This window comes from Bombina bombina, chromosome 3, assembly GCF_027579735.1.
Source record: "Bombina bombina isolate aBomBom1 chromosome 3, aBomBom1.pri, whole genome shotgun sequence".
NCBI lineage: Eukaryota > Metazoa > Chordata > Amphibia > Anura > Bombinatoridae > Bombina > Bombina bombina.
Genome location: NC_069501.1, coordinates 1,062,251,898 through 1,062,273,175, shown reverse-complemented (window position 1 = coordinate 1,062,273,175; position 21,278 = coordinate 1,062,251,898). Strand labels below are relative to the sequence as shown.

Sequence of the window (21,278 nt, the reverse complement as noted above, 5' to 3'; positions counted from 1 at the left end):
ATTGCAAAAATGCTTATATTTCAAATTGAAATCCCCCATGCACATTTTATTTTTGACCTTTCTATCCTTTTAACGTATTCCCCCAGAGAATTCAATGGAGTAACAAAAGTGTGTGTGTGGGGGGAAACGTTAAACCCTACTTGTGTGCAAGCAGGGGCGAAACTACAGGGGGTGCAGAGGTCGCAGTAGCGACTGGGCCCCTGAGGGTGGGGGCCCAGCTTAAAAAAATTTTTTTTCAGTGTCATGATTGTTACTGTACTTTGTAATGTATTTTTGATGTGTTTTGTGACACTTTTGTTTAATTAAATAGTTAATGATAACACCCTTTTCTCTTGCGCGTAACTGTTAGCGCGCCACTCGTAATCTGGCCCTTTATGAGAAATTCAAATTTGTGTTTAATATCCATCTTAATAAAATAAAAATAAATAAATCTGAGACTGGTGAAAAAATTCTATCCTGCCTAATCATTATTAAACAATCTACACTGTTAAGAAAATCCCTAAAATACAAATATGCATTATGAATCAAAAGCAAAATGTATTGATTATTGTAAATGATTGTAAACATGTTGAATGTAGTCATAGGCATGAAATCTGTCAAAGAAAGCAAAAGAGACCTAAACAAATGGAAAACCTCCCTAAATAGGAGTGTCAGATGACATGGGTGTCAGTCATACTTAAAGGGACACTGAACCCAAATTTTTTCTTTCGTGATTCAGATAGAGCATGCAATTTTAAGCAACTTTCTCATTTACTCCTATTATCAATTTTTCTTCGTTCTCTTGCTATCTTTATTTGGAAAAAAAGGCAACATTTTGGTTCAGTACCCTGGGCAGCACTTGTTTGTTGGTGGGTGAATTTATCCAACAATCGGCAAGAACAACCCAGGTTGTTCACCAAAAATGGGCCGGCAACTAAACTTACATTCTTGCTTTTCAAATAAAGATACCAAGAGAATGAAGAAAATTTGATAATGGGAATAAATTAGAAAGTTGCTTAAAATTGCATGCTCTATCTGAATTGCAAAAGAAAACATTTGAGTTCAGTGTCCCTTTTAAGCAAAATACTTGCAGGGAGCCCAACAATTAAAGATAAAACTTAGCTGTTATTGTCAGTCATACGGTACATAACAAATAAGGATGAGGCTATGGCGGTCACTCTTCCGCTACAATCATTGTTTTCATTGTTGTTTTATTTTCAGCGCAAGAGGTCCAGCTGCCAAAGTTCTCTAATTATCTTTACTTCCTCTTCTGCCCAACTCTGATTTATAGAGACAGTTATCCCAGGTAAGGTACAGATTTAGGATGTCTTTAGTTTACATTATTTAGCACAGTTTCAACTTACACATTTGATGACTGGTGATGACTGTTGCTTTTCGATACTATCTTTGTGGCTTTGATATAAAATACATTTCCCTGCATGTATTTTTTTGTAGTCTGTCCAGCACCTCATCAAATGTATTTACGTATTTATAAAGAATAATCCATTTTTTATGTCTGTGCAGAACACCTTATATCAGATGGAAATATGTTGCTAAGAATTTTGCTCAGGTATGGCCTCTCCTATATTCCTGTTGATTTATTTGCACATCTTCCTCTGTGTGGTTTAATATACAAAGCAAAATAAGTATTTTACAATATCACTGTCATCACTATATATATATATATATATATAGATAGATAGATAGATAGATAGATAGATAGATAGATAGATAGATAGATAGATAGTTGTGCTCATAAGTTTACATACCCTGGCAGAATTTATTATTTCTTGGCCATTTTTCAGAGAATATGAATAATAACACAAAAACTTTTTTCACTCATGGTTAGTGTTTGGCTGAAGACCTTTATTATCAATCAACTGTGTTTACTCTTTTTAAATCATAATGACAACAGAAACTACCCAAATGACCCTGATCAAAAGTTTACATACTCTGGTGATTTTGGCCTGATAACATGCACACAAGTTGACACAAAGGGGTTTGAATGGCTATTAAAGGTAACCATCTTCAACTGTGATCTGTTTGCTTGTAATTAGTGTGTGTGTATAAAAGGTCAATGAGTTTCTGGACTCCTGACAGACCCTTGCATCTTTCATCCAGTGCTGTACTGATGTTTCTGGATTCTGAGTCATGGGGAAAGAAAAAGAATTGTCAAAGGATCTGTGGGAAAAAGGTAGTTGAACTGTATAAAACAGGAAAGGTATATAAAAAGATATCCAAGGAATTGAGAATGCAAATCAGCAGTGTTCAAACTCTAATCAAGAAGTGGAAAATGAGGCGTTCTGTTTGATATTATACTGCATTCATCTTGCCATCAACTCTGACCAAATTTCCTATGCCTTAGTAGCTCACACATCCCCAAAACATAAGTGATCCACCTCCGTGTTTCACAGTAGGAATAGTGTACCTTTCATCATAGGCCTTGTTGACTCCTTTCCAAATGTAGGGTTTATGGTTGTGACCAAAAAGCTCAATTTTGGTCTCATCACTCCAAATGACTTTGTGCCAGAAGGTTTGAGGCTTGTCTCTGTGCTGTTTGGCGTATTGTAAGCGGGATGCTTTGTGGCATTTGCATAGTAATGGCTTTCTTCTGGCGATTCAACCATGCAGCCCATCTTTCTTCAAGTGCCTCCTTATTGTGCATCTTGAAACAGCCACACCACATGTCCTGTATTTCACCTGAAGTTATTTGTGGGTTTGTCTTTGCATCCTGAAAAAATTTCCTGGCAGTTGTGGCTGAAATTTTAGTTGGTCTACCTGACCATGGTTTGGTTTCAACAGAACCCCTCATTTTCTTTATTAGTTTTAACACTGCTGATTTGCATTCTCAATTCCTTGGATATCTTTTTATATGCCTTTACTGTTTTATAGAGTTCAACTACCTTTTCCCGCAGATCCTTTGATAATTCTTTTGCTTTACCCATGACTCAGAATCCAGAATCTGGATGAAAGATGCAAGGGTCTGTCAGGAGTCCAGAAACTCATTGACCTTTTATACACACACACTAATTACAAGCAAACAGATCACAGGTGAGGATGGTTACCTTTAATAGCCATTCAAACCCCTTTGTGTCAACTTGTGTGCATGTTATCAGGGTATGTAATCTTTTGATCAGGGTCATTTGGGTAGTTTCTGTTGTCATTATGATTTAAAAAGAGTAAACACAGTTGATTGATAATAAATGGCTTCAGCCAAACACTAACCATGAGTGAAAGAAAGGTTTTTGTGTTATCATTCATATTCTGTGAAAAATGGCCATGAAATTATAAATTCTACCAGGGTATGTAAACTTATGAGCACAACTGTATATATATATAATGTGTGTATATGTGTGTGTGTGTGTGTGTGTGTGTCCACTAAAATGGACAGTTATAGAGAAAGTTTTATTATCAGTTAGAGGAGGAGATTTAGATAAGGTTTTAAGCAAGAGAGAGGTATATTGGATATGGTGTTTAAAAACACGAATGCCTCTAGGTTTCAACTCCAGGTTTGACCTTATTCATTTTTGGCAATAGTGAGTGTAGATAAATAGACAAGACCAAATATTTTTTATCTTGCACAAAGTCATAAACATACTTTAACTGCACACACAACATATGAACAGAATCAAACAGAAAACTGGAAATACACATGACAAGGGAGCAAAGAAACTATTTTTAGTATAAACTTTAAGTTAAACAAATAGGTTTGTTCATATTAAATCTATTTTTTCTATAATGTTTAAACAAGATCCACTATATATTGACAAATTTAACTAAGAGATCAGACACAACAAATTGCCTGAAGACACTCAGGCATAAATAAATAAGCAATATCAATAATAGAATATAGGATCACATCAATTATAGAATCAAATTTCATGATAATTTATTCTATTGACTTAAGGTTTGGTGACAATTACATAATCTTTGATAATGAATAACTGATAGCTTTCAATACAATTATTATCAGTAGGATTAACTTTATACAAACATTAGTATTCTTATATTTATTTCTATTAATTTTTGAAGTTTTTTGTATATTGAACGTACATAAGGGAACAAATAACTAATTGTATATACATAAACAACTAAGGGTAATTAATGGTCATATACTGTTAATACAATAAGATTTTTTCAAACAAAGACACAGTTTAATACATATATGAAACAGTTAAAATCACAGTGCTTGTTAGCAAATAATGTTTTTATTAGATGATGGAATTGATTGTTTTATATGCACCTGTATATATTTTCTGTTAACACAGAATACCATAGCAGTCTATGAATACGGCCTCACGGCTGAAACGCGTTAGACTGGGGTATTCTGTCTAACTATGCACCTTACTTTGGAGACCCTTGTTGTTTTTAACATGTTCTAATAAAGGTTATATGCTTTTAACCTATTTCACGGATACCGTCTCTGGACTTTTTTCCACTATTTACCTATATGTATTTACAGATATATATATATATATATATATATATATATATATATATATATATATATATATATATATATATATCTCAATAACAGTCTATCGGCTAGATTACAAGTTTTTCGTTATGAGCTGTGCGGTGCTAACGAGCAGTTTTTTTTTAACCTCTCACTTACCTGCAGCGCTGGTATTACAAGTTTTTTCAAACCCGGCGTTAAAAGGCAAGAAGTGAGCGTTGAGCAAAATTTAGCTCCTTACCGCACTTCAATACCAGCGCTGCTTAAGTCAGCTGGTCGTACGTGCTTGTGCACGATTTCCCCATAGGAATCAAAGGGGAGAGCCGGCTGAAAAAATGTCTAACACCTGCAAAAAAGCAGCGTAAAACTCAGTAACGCAGCCCCATTGATTCCTATGGGGAAATACATTTTATGTACAGATCACAGGTGAGGATGGTTACCTTTAATAGCCATTCAAACCCCTTTGTGTCAACTTGTGTGCATGTTATCAGGCCAAAATCACCAGGGTATGTAATCTTTTGATCAGGGTCATTTGGGTAGTTTCTGTTGTCATTATGATTTAAAAAGAGTAAACACAGTTGATTGATAATAAATGGTTTCAGCCAAACACTAACCATGAGTGAAAGAAAAGTTTTGTGTTATCATTCATATTCTGTGAAAAATGGCCAAGAAATCATAAATTCTACCAGGGTATGTAAACTTATGAGCACAACTGTCATATATATATATATGTGTGTGTATATGTGTGTGTGTGTGTGTGTGTGTGTGTATGTGTGTGTGTGTTTTTTTATATGTGTATATATGTATTTACAGACATATATTTATATCTATCTCAATAACTGTCTATCGGCTAGTTTACAAGTTTTTCATTATGAGCTGTGCGGTGCTAACGAGCAGTTTTTTTTCACCGCTCACTTACCTGCAGCGCTGGTATTACAGGTTTTTTCAAACCCGGCGTTAAAAGGCAAGAAGTGAGCGTTGAGCAAAATTTTGCTCCTTACCGCACTTCAATACCAGCGCTGCTTAAGTCAGCTGGTCGTACGTGCTCGTGCACGATTTCCCCATAGGAATCAACGGGGAGAGCCGGCTGAAAAAATGTCAAACACCTGCAAAAAAGCAGCGTAAAACTCAGTAACGCAGCCCCATTGATTCCTATGGGGAAATACATTTTATGTTTACACCTAACACTTTAACATGAACCCCGAGTCTAAACACCCCTAATCTTACACTTATTAACCCCTAATCTGCCGCCCCCGACATCGCCGACACCTACATTATTCTTATTAACCCCTAATCTGCTGCTCCGGACACTGCCGCCACCTACATTATACTTATGAACCCCTAATCTGCTGCCCCTAACATCGCCGACACCTACATTATATTTATTAACCCCTAATCTCCATCCCCAATGTCGCCGCAACCTAGCTACACTTACTAATCCCTAATCTGCCGCCACTATAACAAACATATTAACCCCTAACCGCCTCACTCCCGCCTCGCAAACATTAGTTAAATATTATTAACCCCTAATCTGCTGTCCCTAACATCGCCGCCACCTATCTACATTTATTAACGCCTAATCTGCTGCCCCCAACGTCGCCGTCACTATACTAAATGTATTAACCCCTAAACCTAAGTCTAACCCTAACCCCCCCTAACTTAAATATAATTTAAATAAATCTAAATAAAAATTAATATTATTACCTAAATAATTCCTATTTAAAGCTAAATACTTACCTATAAAATAAACCCTAAGCTAGCTACAATATAACTAATAGTTACATTGTAGCTAGCTTAGGGTTTATTTTTATTTTACAGGCAACTTTGTATTTATTTTAACTAGGTACAATCGTTATTAAATAGTTATTAACTATTTAATAACTGCCTAGCTAAAATAAATACAAAAGTACCTGTAAAATAAAACCTAACCTAACCCTACAATTAAATAAATTAACTAAATTAAAAACAATTAAAAAAATTAAATTAGCTAAAGTACAAAAAAAAACAAACCACTAAATTACAGAAAATAATAAACAAATTACAAGATATTTAAACTAATTACACCTAATCTAATAGCCCTATCAAAATAAAAAAGCCCCTCCAAAATAAATAAAAAACCCTAGCCTAAACTAAACTATCAATAGCCCTTAAAAGGGCCTTTTGCGGGGCATTGCCCCAAAGAAATCAGCTCTTTTTAAGGACCTCTTAACACTGCTTTTTTCCCCTAACACACAACTCGTAATCTAGCCATATATTTCCTCACACCATAGTGTAAAATCTTCTAAGAAAAAATGACACTGGGTCTGTCATAGTGAAGGGGTGATCTTTAATAGCTAAAGGAGGCTGGAGCAGGAGCTCTGTTTGGGAAAATGCTTTAGTGTTAGTGCTTCTTGGTCTAGGACTTTTTGCTCAGAGGCAGTTCATAGAGTGGCAGGGTTTGTTTACTTTAAGGTCCTTTGATATAAACGTACCCCATAACTTTACTTTTTGTATGATTTTGTGAGAAACAGAGGCGTAACTAGAAACCACAGGGCCCAGGTGCAGAATCTAAGAAGGGCCCCCCCACCCCCAATGAGGTGGCTGGCCTGACCCTACCCGTCCCAGTACTTTATAAAGTGACCACAGTAGTCGGTGACATGGTCCAGCCTCCCCGTACTGTATATAGTGGTACTGTATAGACTGACACTGTTTACCCTCTGCCCCCCCCCCCCCCGAATGCTGTAGTAACAAGGCTAGTAATTTGCTGGTTTCACAAACATACACATACATGCATAAATACACACACAATCACATACATACACACACACACATACATGCATAAATACACACACAATCACATACATACACATACACACACATACATACACACACATACATGCATAAATACACACACAATCACATACATACACATACACACACACATACATGCATAAATACATACACATACACACACACACACACACATACATGCATAAATACACACACAATCACATACATACACATACACACACATACATACACACACATACATGCATAAATACACACACAATCACATACATACACATACACACACATACATACACACACATACATGCATAAATACACACACAATCACATACATACACATACACACACACATACATGCATAAATACATACACAGTCACATAAATACATACACACATACATACACATACATACACACACACATACATACATACACTCACATACATGCATAAATACATACACAGTCGCATAAATACATACACAGTCGCATAAATACATACACACACACATACATACATACACTCACATACATGCATAAATACATACACAGTCACATAAATACATACACACATACATACACACACACACACATACATACACATACATACACACACACATACATACATACACTCACATACATGCATAAATACATACAGTCACATCAATACACGCATACATACACACATACATGCATAAATACACAGTCACATACATACATACATACATACACACACATACATACACACACATACATACATGCATAAATACACACAGTCACATACATACATACATACATACACACACATACATACATACATACACACACTCACATACATACACACACACACACACACACATACACACACACACACACACACACACACATACATGCATAAATACACACAGTCACATACATACATATATACATACACACACATACATACATAAATACACACAGTCACATACATACATACACACACATACATACATACATACACACAGTCACATACATACATACACACACACACATACATGCATAAATACACACAGTCACATACATACATATATACATACACACACATACATACATAAATACACACAGTCACATACATACACACACATACATACATACATACACACAGTCAAATACATACATACACACACACACACACACACACACACACATACATGCATAAATACACACACATGCATAAATACACACACAGTCACATACATACATACACACATACACATAAACACCAATAGGTAAAACAGAAACACTAACTCCTGTAGTCATAGACAGAGACACTAGTGAAGCATCACATCACACTCACATGATGTCAGTGCAGGCAGTGGCAGGTCAACATTTTTTTCTTTTTAAGCTGGCCCTGTACCCCCTGTAGTTCCGCCCCTGGTGAGAAATAAATTTACAGAAAAGAAGCCAAGAGGTGTTGTGTGCTGTATTTAGGATAGTGTAGCTTCATTTCATGTGTGTAGTCCTTTGGCTGAAAACGAAACACGCCTGTTTTTTATTTGACCAGAATAACTTCATTATTCCCTTTAACAACCATAAGGAGATTTCCTGAGGTGTTAAGTGTAACCCACACCATTATTATTTAACTTCTGGCAACGTGGTCATTTGTAGAGGAAAATTTGCATCTCAGATCAAGATGGAGTTACAGACTAGTTTTGCAACCCGTACCTATGTTTGAGTCAGCTTTAGTAGATAAGCACATATATTTTATAAATATGTACTAATTCATTTATATCTATGTCAGACAATATTTTTTTAGTGATTTATATCGCTTAATGGTTTTAAGCAATGTATTTAAATAATTATGAATGATTAATATATAACATTTGGTAATGTATACCTACCAAGGCCCAGCTGTAAGATTGTCTTGCTGATTGGATCAGCAGCAATTTCTGCTCTGCGACAAGCAGTGCTCCGTGGATCCATAGCAGGACTTTAACTATGTGTTTAACCCCATTGTGCTAAAGCGAGAAATTACCTCCTGTCAATTTTGCATTAGTATGTCCCTAAAACATGTATTCTGTTGATAAACATGTCTTCATGTCATTCTTCATTCAGAAATGGCACAGTTATATATAAATTTAGAAATGTAAGACTTACATATCTTATATGTCCCTTTTTATTCCCCTTTTAGTTCATAGGATGCGTCTTTTTTATTTACTTTATCTTGGTCACACTGTGTATTCCAGTCTTCACGAATATGAGCAAGCAGCCCTTCAACATGAAGACACTGGTGCTCTCCATCTTTCATGCTATTCTACCTGGTAAGAAGCTGGGAGAAACACCATCAACCCTTCAGCTTAGCACCTTATCAGGCTATGAGCCACTAACCTATGTCCCTTTTTGTTTTCTGTCTTCACTGCTGTCGTTTCTTGCACCTTCATAATTGTGGACCTTGGTATCTAGGTCGTATGGCACTTATTTAAAATATCCCCGAGTAGATGGTTTTGTATCCTGTTTGTGTATATTGCCAACAAAATGAAGATCTTCCAATATATAAATATCATTATCAATCTCTTCTTTATGGCAGTGACACTGGTTACATGTAATTTATTTAGGGCCAGATTTCCTGCTCAAGCGTTAACTGTGCTGGAAGTTAGCTTTTTGCGCACATGGCGCATTGGGTTGTGATCATATTACAAGTTGAAAGTAAAAAGTTATCGCTCACGCACTAACACTATGCGTGTAAAAAGCAGAACTTAGAATATTGCACGCGCAATTACCTGTTCCCTTATAGAAGTCAATGGATCCAAAAACACCCTACATATTCTCAAGTGTGCTAACCCAATATAAAAATATAAATATTTCACATTCTAATGGTCTTCACCTACAAGAATATGTTCAATTTATTCATAAATACATATTTCTACATATATCTGATGTTGTTTTGCACAGATATATATTTATACCTATATATATATATAGACATGATTATAAATAGGTATAGATATATACAGATATACATAAGTATATCTATTTATAAATACACTAGTCCTAAAGCCCGTGTACACGGACCATTTTTTGCAGTACAGCGTTCCCACCCCTTGCTCTCTCTCTATCCCCCCTCTCTTTTGTGCTCTCTCTCCCCCCTCTCTTTTGCTGTCTCTCTCTCCCCCCTCTCTTTTGCGGTCTCTCTCTCCCCCTCTCTTTTGCTGTCTCTCTCTCCCCCTCTCTTTTGCTGTCTCTCTCCCCTCTCTCTTTTGTGCTCTCTCCCCCCTCTCTTCTGCTGTCTCTCTCCCCCCTCTCTTTTGCTGTCTCTCTCCCCCCTCTCTTTTGCTGTCTTTCTCCCCCCTCTCTTTTGCTGTCTTTCTCCCCCCTCTCTTTTGCTGTCTCTCTCCCCCTCTCTCTTTTGCTGTCTCTCTCTCTCTCTCCCTCTCTCTATCCACCCTGCCTTGTCTGCTCTCTCTATCCCCCCTCTTTAGAGCTCTCTGTCTCCCGGGATCTGGCCCCGCCCGGCACCGTCCGCGTTACACCCGGCCCCACCCACATCATGACCGACCACGCCCACTCTGCACCCGCCGGCCACGCCCACCCCACCCTCGCCCAGCCACGCCCACTCCGCCACACGACGCCAGCAGGTCAGTTTGAAGGCCAGGTGTGTTTGTCCTTGCGCGCAGTCTCTACTGCACATGACAGATTCGGACAAACACACTTGGCCTTTTATTATATAGGATAGAACATATTCTCATATGTGCAGAACATTGTAATGGGAAATATATAGAGTAAATACACACTATAACACTTTATTAAATACTAGTCCTAAAGCCTAATACAAGTGAAAAACCCAACACACGCAAACACCCGCAATAAACCCCTTATCGCTCAGGTAACTGTTAGCGCTCCACTCGTAATCTGGCCCTTAATATTTTGCTGCAACCGTTAAAATAACTTACAATGGTTTCTATTCCGACCATATTTATCATCTAACTGGATAATATAGTCAAAAAAGCCATTTTCTAATTCCAAGGCATCCTGATCAAGGTTTTGGAAATCAAGTGCATTCCAAGGATGCACCTCTTGAATTCCCCTATGTAATATTCATACCTTGTTTCCTTTGTTGTGGCCCTTTAGAGGCCCTATGAAATGTGTTCATACAATTCTCCCAGCAGCCATTGCTCGTGCAATCTGTGGTATACACTCTAGGTCTTCAGCCCTTCTGGGGATGTGAAAAGGCACAATTTGCAGAGGTAAATATCAGGAAAAGTAAAGGAAAATAGGCAATAAATAGTGAATATACACTATGGGCCAGATTACAAGTGGAGCGATATGTAACGCTTAAAGGGACACTGTACCCAAAAATTTTCTTTTGTGATTCAGATTGAGCATGAAATTTTAAGCAACTTTCTAATTTACTCCTATTATCAAATTTTCTTCATTCTCTTGGTATCTTTATTTAAAATGCAAGAATGTAAGTTTAGATGCCGGCCCATTTTTGGTGAACAACCTGGGTTGTCCTTGATGATTGGTGGATAAATTCATCCACCAATAAAAAAGTGCTGTCCAGAGTACTGAAACCAAAAAAAAGCTCAGATGCCTTCTTTTTCAAATAATGATAGCAAGAGAAAGAAGAAAAATTGACAATAGGAGTAAATTAGAAAGTTGCTTAAAATTGCATGCTCTTTCTGAATTAATCTTTCAAAATAAAAATGTGGGTTCAGTGTCCCTTTAAGCGTTAAAGGGACAGTCAACACCCATGAAACTTTATCCCACACCTTAGATCAACAAAAAAAAAAAATGAGCCTGCACCGCATCCCATCTTCAATAACACTAACGTTAGGTGGCTAATCTTCAATGAACATTTAGTTTTCAGCGGTAGATATGGCCGCCAAACTCCTCCCCTCCTTCTCCGTCCCCTTCTTGTTTTAAATCAATACTTGTTCACAGGGACACTGTTCTATTTCTAATGCGCATGCACTATATAATTGCAGTACGCTCGCTATTAGAAATAGAAAGTGTCTCCGTGAACGCGGCTAAATAATCTAGCCGAGGATTTGATTCTCATTGGCTGAAGACTTAGAGAAGAAGCCTCCTACGTAACAGTGGGGGGAGTTTGGCGGCCATATCTACCGCTGAAAACTAAATGTTCATTGAAGATTACCCACCTAATGTTAGTGTTATTGAAGATGGGATGCGGTGCAAACCCATGCATCTATACCTATCTCTATCTATCTATCTATCTATCTATCTATCTATCTATCTATCTATATATTTTTATATATATATATATATATATATATATATATATACACACTGTATATATACATGATTATATATAAGTATAGATATATGCAGATATATATAGGAATATCTATTTATAAATACTTAGAACACATTCCCCTATGTGAAAAACATAGGAATGTGAAATATTTACAGTAAATACACAGTATAACACTTTATTAAATATGAATATTGTACAAATATGATTTTACATGTTTTCATCTACTTTACTGCAAAGGGCTCCACTGCATTTCTATATATGTGTACATATGTATGTGTATATATGTCTGTAAACACATATATACAAATATAAATACATACGTACACATATATAGACACACACACACACACATATATATATATATATCATTTTTTTATTTTTTTATTATTATTATACTTTATTTATGAAGCGACAACATATTCCGCAGCACTGTCCATGGGTACAATTCATTTAAATTAAACAATGATATAAGACTTGTAGGAGACCGGAGAAAATTTACAAACACATACAGGAGGGATTGAGGGCCCTATTCCAGTGGGAACTTACAATCTAGAAGGGTAGGAGGTTGAGAAACAGGAGGTGAGGACTGCAAGATTGAGAAAGATGTTAATATGGCCTTAGATGAGGGAAATGTTAGGTAAGTGAAATTAATTTATTATTGAGTTGGGTGGTAGGCTTCTCTGAACAAAATAGTCTTCAGGAAGCATTTAAAAGGAGAAAGATTAGGGGAAAGACTGACAGCACGAGGGAGAGTGTTCCAGAGGGTAGGTGCTGCACGACAGAAGTCCTGCAGTCTAGCATCGGAAGAGGTGATAGTCGAAGATGCAAGGAGCAGGTCATTGTTGGATCTTAGTGGGCGGGCTGGAGTGTACTTGTTTATTAGAGAGGATAGGTTGTGGGGAGCGTCATTGGTGAGAGCTTTGTATGTAAGGGTGAGAATTTTGAATTTAATTCTGCTGTGGGGAGCCAATGAAGGGACTCGCAGAGAGGTGCAGCAGATACAGAGCAACGGGAAATGTGGATTAGCCTGGCAGAGGCATTTAGGATGAATTGAAGGGGGGAAAGGAGGTAAAGAGGAAGGCCAGTAAGTAGGTTATTGCAGTAGTCAAGTCTGGAAATAACAAGAGTGGATTATTTGCTTTCTGTTGTTAGCGCTCAGAAAAGGGCGAATCTTGGAAATGTTGCGTAGGTGGTTGCGGCAGGATGAAGAAAGCGATTGGATGTGGGGAACGAAGGATAGATTTGAGTCAAGTGTAACTCAGAGGCAGTGGACTTGGGGCAATGGGGAAATGGTGATGCTGTCAACAGGAATAGAAAAGTCAGAAGTCTGCATAGAGCTTGAGGGGGAGATTAGAAGGAGCTCAGTCTTGGACATGTTAATCTTTAGGTGGTGAGAGGCCATCCAGGAAGAAATACCAGATAAGCAGTCGCTGACATGAGAAAGGACAGAGGGAGCAGGGGTGGAGAGGTAGATCTGGGTGTCATCAAAATAGAGGTGATATTTGAAGTCATAACTGTTGATAAGTTTACCCAGTGAAGAAGTATAAATGGAGAAGAGTAGAGGACCCAGAAAGATAGAAGTTAATCCAAGAAAGAGCAGTGTCACAGAGGCCAAAAAATCTAAAGGGTCTGTAGGAGGAGGGGGTTGTCAACTGTGTCGAAGGCAGCTGAGAGGTCAAGTAAGATAAGTATAGAGTAGTGGCCATAACTTTTAGCCGAGAGAAGATCGCTACTAACCTTGGTAAGGGCAGTCTCAGTTGAGTGTTTGGGGTGGAATCCAGATTGCAGGGGGTCAAGCAAGGAGTTGGTGAACAGGAAGTGGGTTAGGCGATTGTGAACTAGTTTTTCAAGGAGTTTTGATGTTAATGGAAGCAGTAATATGGGGCAGTAGCTTTCAGGAGAATTAGGGTCAAGGAAGGTTTTTTTGAGTATGGGAGTGACTTTTGCGTGTTTGAAAGAAGATGGAAATGAACCGGTTGAGAGAGAGAGGTTGAAGATGTGAGTAAGAGAAGGAGTGAGGGGGGAAGACAGCGAGGGTATTAGATGGGAAGGGATAGGTTCGAGCAGGCAGGTAGTGAGGCTTGAGGAAGATAGTAAACAAGAAACTTCATCCTCAGTGACTGGATGGAAGATACAGAGGGTGGCAGAGGGAGTAACTGGGCCAGTTGTTGGAATATTGCAAGTTGGTGGTGGGATGTTGCTTCGGATAGTACATGTTTTGTTTAAAAAGTAGTCTACCAGGTCTTGAGCACTAAAGACAGACTGGGGCGGGTGGAGCAGGTGGGTATAGGAGAGTTAAAAGTGGAGAAGAGTCATTTAGGGTTTGAGGAAAGAGTAGATATGAGAGAAGAGAAGTTGGTTTGCTTGGCTAAGTGAAGGGCAGAAGTGTATGAACGAAGAATAATCTTATAGTGAGTTCAGAGTGAGTTTTCCTCCAGACGCGCTCAGCAGTACAGGAGCATTTTTGTAAATAGCGTGTTTGCTGAGAGTGCCAGGGCTGTACCTGACGGCGTGATGTTTTGCGCAGGAGGGGCAAGTGTGTCTAGTGCTGAGGAGAGAGTTTTGTTATAGTGGACTGTAACAAGATCAGGGCAGGCTATAGTGAAAGTATGAGGGAAAAGATCTTGAATGATTTTTGAAAATTGGAGCGGATCCACAGTGTGTAGATTTCTACATGTGCAGGGGCGGGATTAGGAAGTGGGCTTAGCTGTTGCATTAAAGGGACAGTCTAGTCCAAAATAAACTTTCATGATTCAGATAGAGAATGTCAATTTAAACAATTTTCCAATTTACTTTTATCACCAATTTTGCTTTGTTGTCTTGGTATTCTTAGTTGAAAGCTAAACCTAGGAGGTTCATATGCTAATTTCTAAGCCCTTGAAGGCCGCCTCTTCTCTCGGCATTTTGACAGTTTTTCACCACTAGAGGGTGTTAGTTCATGTGTGTCATATAGATAACACTGTGCTCACGCATGTGGAGTTCCAGTTCTGATTGGCTAAAATGGATGTCTGTCAAAAGAACTGAAATAAGGGGGCAGTTTGAAAAGGCTTATATACAAGGTAGTCACAGGGGTAAAAAGTGTATTTATATAACTGTGTTGGTTATGCAAAACTAGGGAATGGGTAATAAAGGGATTATCTATCTTTTTAAACAATAAAAATTCTGGTGTAGACTGTCCCTTTAATATTATAGGGGACCAGGTGATGGTCTCAAATGGGAAAAGGGCGACAGGTGAGGTCAGATATAGAGCAGAGTGTCCATCATGGTGAGTAGGGAATAGGGTGGATAAGGAGGATGTGAGTGAAAGAAGTTTAGAGGCAGCAGGGGCAGATGGGTTGTCAATGGGAATGTTGAAGTCGCCAAGAATTAGGGTTGGCATATTTGTAGAGAGAAAGTGAGGAAGCCAGGCGGCAACGTTGTCAAGGAATTGGGAGGTCGGTCCAGGAGGGCGATAGATGACTGCCACTCTGATGGAGAGGGGGAGAACAGGCGAATACAGTGGACTTTAAAGGAGGACAAGGAGAGAGTTGGGATTGAAGGTAGGTACAGAAGGGGGAGAGCAAGATCCCAACAAGGCTGCCATGTTTCTCACATGGCCTCGAGGTATGGCTAAAGTGGAGACCACCATGTGTGAGAGCAGCAGTGGAAACGGGGTCAGAAGAAGATAGCCAGGTTTCAGTAATTACTAAAAGGGAGAAAGCATTTGATATAAACATGTCATAAATGGTTGTAAGTTTGTTGCAGAGAGGACGAGAGATGCACAAGTGAAAGGAGTGTGTGTGTGTGTGTGTGTGTATGGGATGCATTGGATGGAAATTAGTTTGTGTATTGCTTTTGTTAAAGTTTCTGTAAGGAGTGCGTGATTGGGTAATGGTGGGAATGTGGGTGGGCCCAGGATTTGGAGAGATGTTGCCTGATGCTAATAGCAGCAAGATGGAAAGTAAGAGTAGGTGAGAATGAGATCTATAGCAGTGGGGGTATTTCTGTGAGGTGGTGCAGTTTATTGATATAGATTTTAAAATAGAAAGTAGTTCATGAGAGCTAAGATAAGGAGAAGAAAGGAGAGAGGGGCCTACAAAAACGGCATGTGGAGAAGGGTAAGGTATGAGCATGTGAGCATGCCTGTGGAATAGATATACATACATATTCATCTTTAGACATGTATATGTATATATCTGTATGTTAAAGCCATTTGCCTACCTTTTTTTTTTCTAACACCTAAGATTTCATATCTTTGAGCCTTTATAACTTTTGCGTGCAATTTAAAAAATAAATCATTTTCATTATATGGTGTTGTTATAATTGTAATGTATTTTTTATGTGTATTGTGCCACTTTTTTTTTTCCAGGGCTCTGAAAACGTAGTAATCATTCTAGCGTAAATTGCTTTTCAACTCTTAAACCCAATGAGCGTAATCACTCGCAATAAACCCCTTATCGCTCGCGAAAACGTTTGCGCTGCACTCATAATCTGTCCCTATATTTTTACTTCATTAAATTTGAGCAAAGTAGAGAAATCAATTTCTGGAAAAGTTTAGTTTCCCCCTGTATTCATGTTCATGTTTCTTTGCCATTCCACAGGTAGCTTTGTGTTTCTGATCTCCTTCTTTGGCTTCCTACATTGCTGGCTAAATGCTTTTGCAGAGATGCTTCAATTTGCAGACCGCATGTTTTACAAGGTAACAGATGACCAGACTCTGTATGTATTGGTTTGTAGCCACACATACTAACCCTATTCTCAACCTTTTTTATTCAGGATTGGTGGAATTCAAAATCCTTTTCAAACTACTATCGCACATGGAATGTCGTTGTTCATGACTGGTTGTATCATTATGTGTACCAGGATCTGCTCTGGGTAAGGCTTTATGGAGCAGAGGGGGAAATTCTGACCATAGGCCAGCTCAGAGCATATGCATTTGGAGGGATTCTCAATAGTTCACCCATGATTTCCTCTATATTAACAAATGTCTCTTTGAGCACCATGTCTAAACTCTTTGATATTTTCCTATGCCCTGGCCAGTTAATTTTCTATTTCTGTGCTAGAACTTCTTTTAGGGTACAGTTTTGGTCTGGTCAGTGCTCTACAAGGCACAATGAATTATTTAAGGCACTAGGGAGTAAGTGGAACACTTTACTCATAGATTTATTCCAAACAGGAGCATACACAGTCTCTCTACATAGGGGATATTGCATTGTTACAATGAAATACTATAAAGCATGTGTACATATTGCCCTGTAAAATAGTTATTGGGATGGTTCAGTTTATCTATGCCTGCATTATAATAATACTACTAATAATAATATCAAGTAAACATTTTATTTTAATATGCAACTCGCATGGCTTAAGTGTACAAACTCTTCTATTCATTTAATTGTTCTTTAAAAACTGGTCTATTTAACCCTTTGAGTGCTAAGCACTTTCCCTCCTGGGCGCTAAGCTGTTTTAAGGACTTACACTGCTGGAAAGGTTAGATGGTGGGTCTTGTGGGTCTGTAGCTGCTTAGATGCCTGAGATACAGTTTTCTAAGCACCATGCCCCCTGCTCCTATACTTAACATTGTTAATGTTAAATATAGTTGGGCGGTGACATCATCATGTCATTGCACTTGATGTCACCGCGCATAATGTGAAGCCCCGGCGATGCCTGTCACTATGCATGCCCGATCGCCGGGGTAGGAGTGGGTGGGAGACCCCAGATCTCCCTCAAGGTGGGAGAGTGCTAGCGACGGCTCTGAGCCGTCGTTAGCACTCAAGGGGTTAAAGGAACATTCAAGGCAGCATATGAGTCAGTTGAAATGGATAGAAAACCCATAACAGCAGCACCACTTAAAGCTTGAAGATAAATTTATTATATCAAAAGAAGAAGATACAAACATAGACGGACTACGTTTCTGGCTACATGCTCTTAATCATGTCCCATACATTGTAAACTATGAACAACCTTAAATACGTAACACAGATGTATTCCTCCACCCATCTAAATCCTTTACAATTTAATTAGTTACTAACTGAACCCCTAGTGGCATATAAAATCACTAGAATACTATATATACTGTGTGTGTGTGTGTATATATATATATATATATATATATATATATATATATATATATATATATATATATATATATATATATATATATACATATACACACACAATACAGCATAGCAAAATAATGTCATAAAAATAAATTCCATTATATTTCTCTATTCATCCCTTTAAAGATCTACTTCTTTAAGTTATAAATCCAGAAAGCCTCATGTTTCTTCAAATGTAATTCCCTATTACCACCTCCTCGGGAGACAGGAATACAATCAATGACCTAAAATCTCAATTGAGAGATAGAATGACCAGCCAATAAAAATGGTATGGTATTGGGGCATTAAAGGAATAATCTAGTCAAAACTTTCATGATTCAGATAGAGCTCCTATTATCAATTTTTCTTTGTTCTCTTGCTATTTTTATTTGAAAAAGCAGGAATGTAAGCATGAGAGCCAGCCAGTTTTTGGTTCAGCACCTGGGTAACGCTTTCTGGTTGGTGTCTAAATGTAGCCACCAATCAGCAAACACTACCCAATTTCTGAACCAAAAATAGGCCGGCTCCTAAACTTACATTCAAATAAAGATACATTTGATCAAATAAACATATGTAGCATTACAAGTAAAATAGCCATTTATTTTTTTAAACTTCTTATTGGTACTTGGATGAGAAAAACTATCCCCTTTAATTAAGCTATTACAACTGGATCAATTTAAACACGAAAAACATCCATTGTTTTTTTAAGTGATATAGCCTATTCTACATGGATTGAGACTCCTTATATCTGCGCTAACTAACGCATCCCTCAAATTAGGAGGGTGTGTATAGGCTGGTATTAGAGGACTGGCAAATACTTCTATTCCAGGGTTACAATCCCTTAAAATTCTAACACAAAGCATTAAACTCAAGTTATAAATACAATCTTTTGTTTCTTAGTAATTTTCTCCATAGCCTGCCTTTCTAGTGTTGTAAGCACATCCTTAATGCACTTTTCAATTATTTAGCCTGGATACCCCCTTTCCAAAAAATGTTGACTCATTTCCATTACTCACTACCTCTTCATCCTTTGCAATCCTCCTTACTCTTAAAAGTTGACTACGTGGTAAGGACCGTATCAAGGAAGGAAGGACATCAATTGTGTCATGAAGGGCCTCAATAATTTGTCTAAGTATAGAGAAAACAAAATTTATGCTTACCTGATAAATTTATTTCTCTTGTAAGGTGTATCCAGTCCACGGATTCATCCATTACTTGTGGGATATTCTCCTTCCCAACAGGAAGCTGCAAGAGGATCACCCACAGCAGAGTTGTCTATATAGCTTCTCCCCTAACTGCCACCTCCAGTCATTCGACCGAAGACAAGCAAGAGAAAGGGGAAACTATAGGGTGCAGTGGTGACTGTAGTTTAAAAATAAAAAACACTTGCCTTAAAATGACAGGGCGGGCCGTGGACTGGATACACCACAAGAGAAATAAATTTATCAGGTAAGCATAAATTTTGTTTTCTCTTGTAAGGTGTATCCAGTCCACGGATTCATCCATTACTTGTGGGATACCAATACCAAAGCTATAGGACACGGATGAAGGGAGGGACAAGGCAGGCGCTTAAATGGAAGGCACCACTGCCTGTAAGAACTTTCTCCCAAAAATAGCCTCAGAAGAAGCAAAAGTATCAAATTTGTAGAATTTAGAAAAAGTATGAAGCGAAGACCAAGTCGCCGCCTTACAAATCTGTTCAACAGAAGCCTCATTTTTAAAAGCCTATGTGGAAGCCACCGCTCTAGTGAAATGAGCTGTAATTCTTTCAGGAGGCTGCTGGCCAGCAGTCTCATAAGCTAAGCGGATCATACTTCTTAACCAAAAAGAAAGAGAAGTTGCTGAAGCCTTTTGGCCCCTTCTCTGTCCAGAGTAGACAACAAACAATGCAGATGTTTGACAAAAATCCTTAGTAGCTTGTAAATAAAACTTCAAAGCACGAACCACGTCAAGATTATGTAATAGACATTCCTTCTTTGAAGAAGGATTAGGACACAGTGACGGAACAACAATCTCCTGATTGATATTCTTATTAGATACCACCTTAGGAAGAAACCCAGGTTTAGTACGCAAAACTACCTTATCTGCATGGAAGATCAGATAAGGGGAATCACACTGTAAGGCAGATAACTCTGAAACTCTTCGAGCCGAAGAGATAGCTACCAAAAACAGAACTTTCCAAGATAAGAGCTTGATATCTATGGAATGCAGAGGTTCAAACGGAACCCCTTGAAGAACTTTAAGAACTAAATTTAAACTCCATGGCGGAGCAACAGGTTTAAACACAGGCTTGATTCTAACTAAAGCCTGACAAAACGCCTGAACGTCTGGAACATCCGCCAGACGCTTGTGCAAAAGAATAGACAGAGCAGAAATCTGTCCCTTTAAGGAACTAGCTGACAATCCCTTCTCCAATCCTTCTTGAAGAAAAGATAATATCCTGGGAATCCTGACTTTACTCCATGAGTAACCCTTGGATTCACACCAATGAAGATATTTACACCATATCTTATGATAGATTTTCCTGGTGACAGGCTATCGAGCCTGAATTAAGGTATCAATGACCGACTCTGAGAAACCACGTTTTGATAAAATCAAGCGTTCAATCTCCAAGCAGTCAGATGCAGAGAAATTAGATTTGGATGGTTGAAAGGACCCTGAAGTAGAAGGTCCTGCCTCAGCGGCAGAGTCCATGGTGGAAGGGATGACATGTCCACCAGATCTGCATACCA

At 38.2% G+C, this 21,278-nt stretch overlaps 1 protein-coding gene across 1 annotated transcript in view; it reads left to right on the top strand.

Moving 5' to 3' along the window:
• Window positions 1–21,278, top strand: part of SOAT2 (sterol O-acyltransferase 2) — a 149,380-nt gene that overhangs the window by 100,120 nt on the left and 27,982 nt on the right. The window contains exons 8-12 of the mRNA XM_053708323.1: window positions 1,201–1,285; window positions 1,504–1,549; window positions 9,389–9,518; window positions 17,053–17,150; window positions 17,228–17,326. Coding sequence (XP_053564298.1) covers window positions 1,201–1,285; window positions 1,504–1,549; window positions 9,389–9,518; window positions 17,053–17,150; window positions 17,228–17,326 — 458 coding nt within the window. The remainder of the gene's footprint in view (window positions 1–1,200; window positions 1,286–1,503; window positions 1,550–9,388; window positions 9,519–17,052; window positions 17,151–17,227; window positions 17,327–21,278) is intronic.